At 36.4% G+C, this 9521-nt stretch overlaps 1 protein-coding gene across 1 annotated transcript in view; it reads left to right on the forward strand.

Moving 5' to 3' along the window:
• The window catches only part of LOC139942697 (uncharacterized), a 72426-nt gene extending 71088 nt beyond the window's left edge, over window positions 1-1338 (forward strand). Inside the window, exon 52 of the mRNA XM_071939501.1 lies at window positions 1325-1338. Coding sequence (XP_071795602.1) covers window positions 1325-1338 — 14 coding nt within the window. The remainder of the gene's footprint in view (window positions 1-1324) is intronic.
• Window positions 1339-9521: the final 8183 nt, after the last annotated feature.

Below are 9521 nucleotides of genomic sequence, written 5' to 3' on the forward strand. Positions count from 1 at the left end.
TCGTTCGTTCGTTCGTTCGTTCGTTCGTTCGTTCGTTCGTTCGTTCGTTCGTTCGTTCGTTCGTTCGTTCGTTCGTTCGTTCGTTCGTTCGTTCGTTCGTTCGTTCGTTCGTTCGTTCGTTCGTTCGTTCGTTCGTTCGTTCGTTCGTTCGTTCGTTCGTTCGTTCGTTCGTTCGTTCGTTCGTTCGTTCGTTCGTTCGTTCGTTCGTTCGTTCGTTCGTTCGTTCGTTCGTTCGTTCGTTCGTTCGTTCGTTCGTTCGTTCGTTCGTTCGTTCGTTCGTTCGTTCGTTCGTTCGTTCGTTCGTTCGTTCGTTCGTTCGTTCGTTCGTTCGTTCGTTCGTTCGTTCGATCGATCGATCGATCGATTTGATTTATTTATTTATTTATTTATTTATTTATTTATTTATTTATTTATTTATTTATTTATTTATTTATTTATTTATTTATTTATTTATTTATTTATTTATTTATTTATTTTTTATTTTTTTTCTCTTGATGTGGAGTTATATTACTCCGTTTATTCAACATTCATCAGCAAAGGCATACATCAAATAAACACACTATCAAAATACACTCCAGTAAATACTTCTAATATATAACAGGCACAGTAAGTAACAGAAGCTCAGAAAATAACAATAATAATAACAATAAACAAAATAATTAAATAGTTAAATGAATACCTCTATTATATATACAAATATCTACAATTTAGCGTGACTCGGGAATCACGTGGTTCGGGAAAAAACAATACTGACAACAACAAAAACAAAAATTAGAAAAACATGATACATATGGGACAAAGGAAAATAACTTGGCCCTTGATAAAACAGGCAATTAGTAATTAAAACTGACTTCGTCCTTAGTGGTGAAACACAAAGCATTGTTCCTCGTATAGCAATTTTCGAATGGTTCTGGTTTTAACCTGTTCTTTTCCATTCGAAGAAAATATTTCAAAGACTGTGAGATGATGTCGATTTCTGCTGGTCTTGAATAACTATTAAACACCTTTTTGCATCGAATATTCCAGATCAGCCTAAGCAATTTAGCAACAATGATGGCCTGAACCGGTTTTAGATCATATCCAAGAATTCTGTTAGAGTCGTTTAAATAAAAATGTTTGTTACCTGTATATTTGCTAAGCAATCTTTCTACAAAAATCCAAGCATCCAATGTGTGTGAACAGTAAATGAAAATATGCTCATGAGTTTCTCTTTCTACATTACATAGCGGACACGATTCTTCTCTAACAATACCAATTTTAAGCAAAACATCTTTAGTAGGTAAAATTCTGTGTCTAAGTTTGTACATGAATTGTTTATCATCAGGATCCATTAAGTAGTTCTTAAAATCGCTGATCCATATCGCAGACCAATCAAGATCTTGACTAATACTGAATAGATTTTGCCAAATTGGTTAAACTCTAGGAACGACACTTTTTTTCCTAATCAGGTTGCCGTAGTTGGTCTTGGCTTTAGTTAAATACATCGGAGCAGACTCCTCTCCGTTATAATCTTTGATGACTAACCAATTACATAAAGGAGTAGCTGGACCTTCTCTTTTTTCTTCAACTAGGTTATAATCCACATGATGCTTAAGGCGACCTAGCATTCTACCGGCATTAATATTACGTAATGCACACATTTCAGCAATTTCTTTAAAAGAGATCAGTTTACCCTGTTTCACAATATGTTTTATCCTGTTAATACCAAAAGATTTAAGCAAGGTACTACCAAAAGTGACGTTGTCCTTGGTGACGCTAACATTATTCCACAAAGGCATTTCTCTTGTTTCTAAGACACTAGAATGTTTACAATCCATAATACCTCCTGCTTTATCAAAGGCATTGATCACATCAATAAAAAAGGACGTGGTTTTCAAAGCTTTTTTCTGATTGGCAAATATATACCATCCCAAGTGATCATTGGCGCTAGCTTTATTAATCCAATAGTCAAAAAAATATTTCCATTTCCCTTGAGATAAGGGGTAGCGAGCTTGCCAGTTTAATTTGAGGCTCATTAATTTGCAGTTAATGTCAACAAGACCCATTCCAACCGAGTCTTTTGGACCAATGATGGTAGCCCTCATAATTTTTTCGATTTTACCATCCCAGAAGAAATTCCAGATCATACTATTCATCTTTTTCACGGTTTCCTCGGGACAGGTTAACACGCTGCCAAGGTAATTAATACATGGCCCAATCAAAATATTTACAATAACAGACTTGCCATGATAGGTGAGATTACGTTTAGACCATTTATCTGAAGTACTACGGATTTTTGTAATTCTCGGACCCCAGTTGTCATTTGGTACGACATCATTCCCAAATATGATCCCAAGGATTTTAAGTTTATCACACCATTGGAAGTTACAAGGTTTGTCGACTCTACCCGTCCACTTCCCAAACCACATGCCTTTGGACTTGTCTACATTGAGTTTAGACCCGCTTCCCTTACAATAGGTACTAAGTATGTTATCAATAGTAACGAACTCCTTGTTGTCACCAACAAAGAAAGTGATGTCATCAGCGTGTTGAATTAATCTAATACTACTTTCACCTCCCGGCGTAACAATGCCTTTTAAATCACAATCAGTTCTAGCCAAACTCGCTAACCCTTCCGCACAGATAGAATAAAGGAGAGGGGATAAAGGACATCCTTGCCTAATCCCTCGAGAAACCTTAACTGGTGAACCAATAAAATTATTTACAATAATGTTACAATTGGGATTGCTGTACAATAATTTAATCCATTTAATTAAATTGGAAGGAATTCCCATTTTTGTCAAAACAGTGAACAAATATTTCCAGCTAATTCTGTCAAACGCCTTCTCTTGATCTATACTTATGAGAGCAGCCTCCGAATTATCTAATTCTACATAGTCAATGGTATCACGCAGAACCATAAGATTATCATGAATATTTCTTCCTACAACTCCACAAGTTTGTTCTTCACCTACAAGAAGGGGCATAATAAGCTTCATTCTATTAGTGATGACCTTGGATAGGATCTTATAATCGACAGTGAGCAAGCTGATAGGACGCCAATTTTTTAAATCAGTTCTTTCACCTCTGTTTTTATAAATAAGTCTAATTAACGCAGAGTTCATTGATCTACATAAAATACCATTCTTGAAACAGCAATTATAGACTTTTAAGACATCAGAAGCGATTGTGTTCCAAAATGTCTGATAAAACTCAACCGTAAGCCCGTCTAAGCCAGGAGACTTATTTTTGTTCATTTGAAATAGCGCTAACTTGACTTCATCAGCCGTAATTGCTTTTTCAAGATTACAATGAATATCATGAGGAATTTGTTTTCTACTTATTTTAGAGATAATATCATTTAAATGATCATCAGAGATGTCTTCCTCTTTATACAAGTCAGAGTAAAAATCATTAGCATGATCAAGCATAGAATGAGGTTGATCGATAAATTTCCCTTCGGCATTAACCAACCTATCAATTTTACTATTCTGGACTTGCTGTTTTTCAAGATTCAGAAAGAATTTAGAGGCTTTTTCACCTTCCTCTTTAATGGTATTCCGAACTCTAATTTTAGCCTTGGACCATTCTTCAATTTCGTAGGTTTTTATTTGAGCTTCAATGTCTTTAATGGTATCAGCACTGGAGTCTGGATTCTCCAAGAGCCTGTTGTATTTTTTCTTAAGATCATTAATTTTTTGTTTTTGAAGGTGCGCTTTTTCTTTGCCGTAATCTTGGAGAATTTCTTTTATTCTGAATTTACCACTTTCCCACCAATCCAACAGAGACTTGTAGTTGTATTTTTGAGAAGTCCAGAATTGTAAAAAGGTTTCTATACGATATTTACAATCATTGTCATTCAAAAGACTATTATTACATATCCACCTTCCTTGGCCATGCACATTACCGGGATCATGTAATTTCATACAAACTATAGAGTGATCAGAATTACCATGTGGATTAACTCGCACGTCTAAAACATTACTCAGAAGATTGGACGATAAAAACAAATAGTCAATTCTAGTCGACTGCTTACTAGCTTTGTGGTAATATGTGTATCCTGCTTTATCAGGATGAATAGTGCGCCAGACGTCACATAAATCTTTCTCGTTAATGACATTTTTAAGAATAGTTTTACTGCCATCTTTGATTTTTACATTATCAATATTACAATTGAAATCTCCACCAATAATAGAAGAATCGCTAATTATCCAATCAGACATGTCATCAAAAAAATAAGCCCTATCGTACGAATTGTTTGGAGCATAAACAGAGGCAACTGGAATGTCAAGATTGTTCCATTTAGTTTGACCCTTTATCCATCTCCCTTCCTTATCCCTAGAAATATTATCAATGCAGAGACCAGATTTTTCTGAAGTGAGAATAGCAACCCCCCTGGATTGGCGATTGCCATGACTAAAATGCATATTTCCTTGCCACTCTTTACTCCAAACGGGTTCGTCATTTTCTTCACTGTGAGTTTCTTGAAGAAAAATTAGGCTAAAATTGTTACGACATAAAAATTCAAAGATCACATTACGTTTTAGGTTATTCCTCAAGCCATTAACATTTATGGAGGCAATAGACAATATGAACATACCAATGATGATGTTGTACATTAATGTCTTCATCTCACCAGCCATAATGAAGGTAAAAGTTACTTTGGCTTCCCTCTTCCTCTCCCTTTCTGGCTTTGTTGAACTCGTTGTTTGGGTTGGCTTTCGTTGTTCTTACTAGGCTTGTTGGTAGTTGGGTAGCTTGATGGACCCGGTTGATCAGTGTCACTGGTTTTACTTGTTGTTTGTTGAGAGTTATTCGTTGTTGATTTCCTTTCCCATGATGTTCGCTTTTTCCTTCGTCGACGGACTCCCCCGCGTGTGTAGAGAGTGAATTCTCCGCCTAGATCTTCTGGGTCTTCACTGTGATAATCTGGATCAACGAGTCTTCCACTATCCTCGTCGATCGATCCTTCCGAATATGTATCGTCGGATCTTTCATCCGTATGTTCCTGGTCGTGCATGTTCTCTGGTGTCTCATCAACTGGGTTTTCGGCTGCCAAAGTTTCCATATCTGTTGGTGTTGACTCATCACGAGCTACTTTAGATGATGCTGTTGAAGCTTCAGTGGATTTCCTTTCTAACTGCTTGGCTGTTCATAGCTTCGTCCCAAAATCCTTGTGGTTTTGTAGGAGTTTTCTTGCTGGTTGTTCCTGCAACTACTTCTTTGAATGATAGCTTAGGTTTAGAGGCGGCTTCTTTTGGTGGGTGCTGTTCTGTGTTCTCTGTTTGATCCATACCTTTCTTTTCTTCTCCTTTCTTTGCTTTGGAGCTGTGTGTTTCATCTTCAGCTGGCGGTTCTGTGTTTTGGGGCTCATTATCTTCTTTCTCTCCAGTAGTGTCCTCTTCATTTTCTTTATGTTCATTTGCCGGATTGTCGTGACGGATTTCATCTTGTTCGCTGTTGTCGTATTTGTCGTGCCAAGCCGCCCTATGGTCGTAGCTTCCACATACACAACATCGGTTTCTTGCCGGACAGTCTCTCGCTAGATGGCCTGTTTCTTCACAGATTTTGCAGGTTTTCTGTTGCCCCCTGTATCGAACTGGCAAAGTAAAGCCGCTGAATTTGAGAAAGCTCGGTATTGGTTTCTTGAGGCTCTTGACGAGGCAGCTTCTCACACCGGTTTCAATGTTGTCGTCAAAACCGTGATATTGACGTCGGATGTTGGCGACAGTTCCATACCGAGACAGGAGCGATGTAATGGCATTGTCCGGAATTTCGTACGGTGCCTTGATGTACGCGATCACAGAGTTGCGAATGTTAGCTCTTTCACACTGGACGAGGGCATTATGTAATAGCAGGCCTTGCGATGCTATAGTCTCACAATCCTGCTCATTGTCAAAGGTGACGTTGTACCAGTTACGTTCCAGTTCAGCAATGCATACTATTGTTGATGTTGAATCCAACTCGTGATTGACAGCTTTGTAGACGTCTCGGGGTGTGACACCTTTCGAAAGATGGTGGGTGTTGAACCTCACGGTGTTTGGTCTGTTAAGACCCATGGCAGAAAACATGGCGGCCAAGCGGCACCGCCGTTGATTTGAGAGAGTTTTTAGGGCCAAAAGGCCCTAAAAGGTTGGTTTCAATCTCTCTTACCTCAATGAAAGTGTTCTATGTACAACTTGAGAGACACTTGCTAGTAGAAAAGGCTTCCACAAAAACGCAGAAGGTGAAATTTCTGTCAATTTCCTGGAGCTCGATGTAGCTATGTCACACGTCCTCAATAAAATTTATTTATTTATTTATTTATTTATTTATTTATTTATTTATTTATTTATTTATTTATTTATTTATTTATTTATTTATTTATTTATTTATTTATTTATTTATTTATTTATTTATTTATTTATTTATTTATTTATTTATTTATTTATTTATTTATTTATTTATTTATTTATTTATTTATTTATTTATTCATTTATTTAATTATTTATTTATTTATTTATTTTTTTTTTTTTGTGGGGGGGGCAAATTTAATGAGATTGTAAATTTAGTTGATCAGTACAGTCTACTGAGGAGTGATGTGTATTATCAATTGATTTTTCGGGCGTAAATAATAAAGGAAGACTGGAGGCCTGCGCTATTCGTTGCGCTATTGAACGGCCGAGCTTAAATAATAAGAAAATGATTAATTTACTACTCCATGGCGTCAATTGATTGAGTTGGTCTTGTTTTGTCCACACTACAGCGTATTTTACTCTCTTGTGCTCAAGTGTTGTACCAACTGCTTCATTTACTTAGGGACCTTGTCAAAACTCATCCTGGACAGCCATCGGACGGCGCCCATCCAGGACCAGGTTTCTCGTCCCATGTTGAATTCCCTAGTAGTGATTACTTTATCGGATGGGCTATATGACGAGCTCACAGTGTCTGGCCTTCACCATATATCATTTGTGTACAAAAACCAAAGTGTCTAAGATTGCTATGTACTGGAACAACAGGGGGTCTATGGCCAATCCGACAAAAAATTGACATCGGATGAGCTTCGTCCGGTGGACTGTCCAGGATGAGTTTTGAAAAGACCCCTTATTTGATCTACAACAAAACAAGATCGACGAGAACTTCTTGAGCAAACATTTTCAATTACTGCATACATAGTTTGAATATACTGCCACAATTCATGTTTTCCAGTTTTGCTTGCGAAATATCGTAGGGCAAACCCCACTCATAACTGATGAGGTCGTCTGTGCATTTTGGTTCGCGGATACTTTTAGAGACAACAGTTACGTACACGCAAACAATCGTTGTTACTTAATTATTCTTGCGAATTGACTGGTTTATTGACGACTGAATTTACTGAGGTAAACTTACACAAAGAAGATAAATATACGTTGGGTGAACTACTTCAGCTATGCCAGTGTTGCAGGACATTCTGATTGCGCCCTCGTTTGTTTCATATTCCAAACTCATGTTAAATCCTCATATTATGTGGGATAGAATCTACAGAACAAGATTCCCTAAAACACTGGCTTCGACTGGAAATGTATCAGATTCAACAATGGCTTTAATTTTCTATTTAATTATTGTATTTTTCAGATTTTTTGTTTTATGTATATATAATATATGTTGTATCATCTTCGTCATCATCATCATCATCATCATCATCATCATCGTCATCATCATCATCATCATCATCATCATCATCATTAGCCACAATAGGGCGACACTTTATGCGTATAATTGTATGCTATAATAGGGCGACATTAAATAATTGGGCGACACCTAACTGTCGCTCTATTATATTCATTATGCCTATCCTTCAAAACAAATTTCTCAATGTACACAACTGACCAATTAAAAGATAGAGGGACATCTTTTAAGTTGAAATAAAACACTTATTGGGATTTTGATGAGTTAGATAGACGGCGGTGGGAATGCAAATTCCGCGCTGTTATTATTTCATGTGATACAAAAGTGCTGCAATAAGGCGACACCATGTTTTATGGGATAACTGAGAAAAAAAAGAATTATCATTTCAAGATCTCTTTTGTTTGAAGAAAGGTAAACCTTTTGAAACAAAAGTACTATATGCCATCATGCAGGTTTCAGTGATTCACATGACAAAGAACTACTGTCGCCCTATTATGGTGTTTTACATGACAAATAATAACTGTCGCCTTATTGTGGCGTTTTGCAAAGCAACTAATAACAATCACCTACATGTTCATTAGGTATGAACATAATGATATAGCGGTGTTTGACCCCCTTCTCTTCTACGTAAATGAAACCCCACTTCAGCCTCCAGTGACGAATTGTTCTTGAATATTCACGTACGCCATAAAACAAAGCTATAACAGGGCGACAAATATTAGTGTCGCCCAATTGCAGCACAAGTTGTATAACAATTAATTGGGCGACCTCCATAAAGTTGTTTCCCAAATCAATGATTTATTAAATCATTAATTTCATAAAAAACATGTCTATAAAGCATTTGTTTTTTCATATACACAACTATCGCCCTATTAGAGCATTTTTGATGATGTCGCCCTATTACAGCTCTGAATAAAGCTCTAAGACTCCGTTTATTCATCACCAGTGTAAACAAAATGGAAACATCTTTAATGGAACATTAATACATATACTGTTAGATTAATACATTAAGTACATTGAGGATACACTAGGGTAATTAATAGACAATGAACAAAAGTGATATTACATATCAAACAACAAGACAACAAAATATGATAAAAGCAAATTTATGCAAGGAAACGTTAAACTTAAAACGAACGTAAAGGAGAGTAACTGAAAAGATGAACAATTTCGATTTATATCAAAACGTCAATTTTGGAGTCTGGTCTTCATTGAGGACACACAGGAATTTGTCTCCCTTAGTAAACATGATCTGAGGGCTTCTTTGTCGATCTTGATAATATTATTCGTGAAAACTTCGTCCTCATTGAGGACTAGATTGCACCGGGTTCTCCAATTAATAACATTGTTCATTATGCTGACAATTATCTTAGATACAAATGACAAATTCATACAAACAAATCTAGTACAATCGCTTAGACAAAATAAACAGCAGCCAGTTTGTTTTCTAAATAAAGATTATATGTACAACCAGGGTTAAACCATCTTGTTACAGTTTAAAAACAAATGTTCGACCATTTTGGTGTCGGACTTACAGAATTAACATTCTACTTTAGCTGTGATTTTCATTCGATTAAGTTTATCTCGGGTTGCAAAAATCATGTGATAAAGTCTGAAAAGAATGTCTTATTTGGCGTCCATAATATTGTTCATGTTTAGTTTGGTCCAAATAGCGGCCCAATCGTAACTATCGGTGCGACCTAAAAACCGAAACCCTCTTGTCTTGCTTGAGCTTTAGGGTGAACACAATCTTTGACCGTCAATTTGGCTTTTTTTTTTATATATACTTGTTAGTTGCGTGTTTATTAATATTATTATTATTTTTTTTTCTTTTTGGTATAATTTCCTTTGTATTTTTATTTTTTTTTTTTTTTTTTTTTTGGGGGGGGGGGGGG

Source organism: Asterias amurensis, chromosome 10 (genome assembly GCF_032118995.1).
Source record: "Asterias amurensis chromosome 10, ASM3211899v1".
In the NCBI taxonomy this organism is placed as follows: Eukaryota; Metazoa; Echinodermata; class Asteroidea; order Forcipulatida; family Asteriidae; genus Asterias; species Asterias amurensis.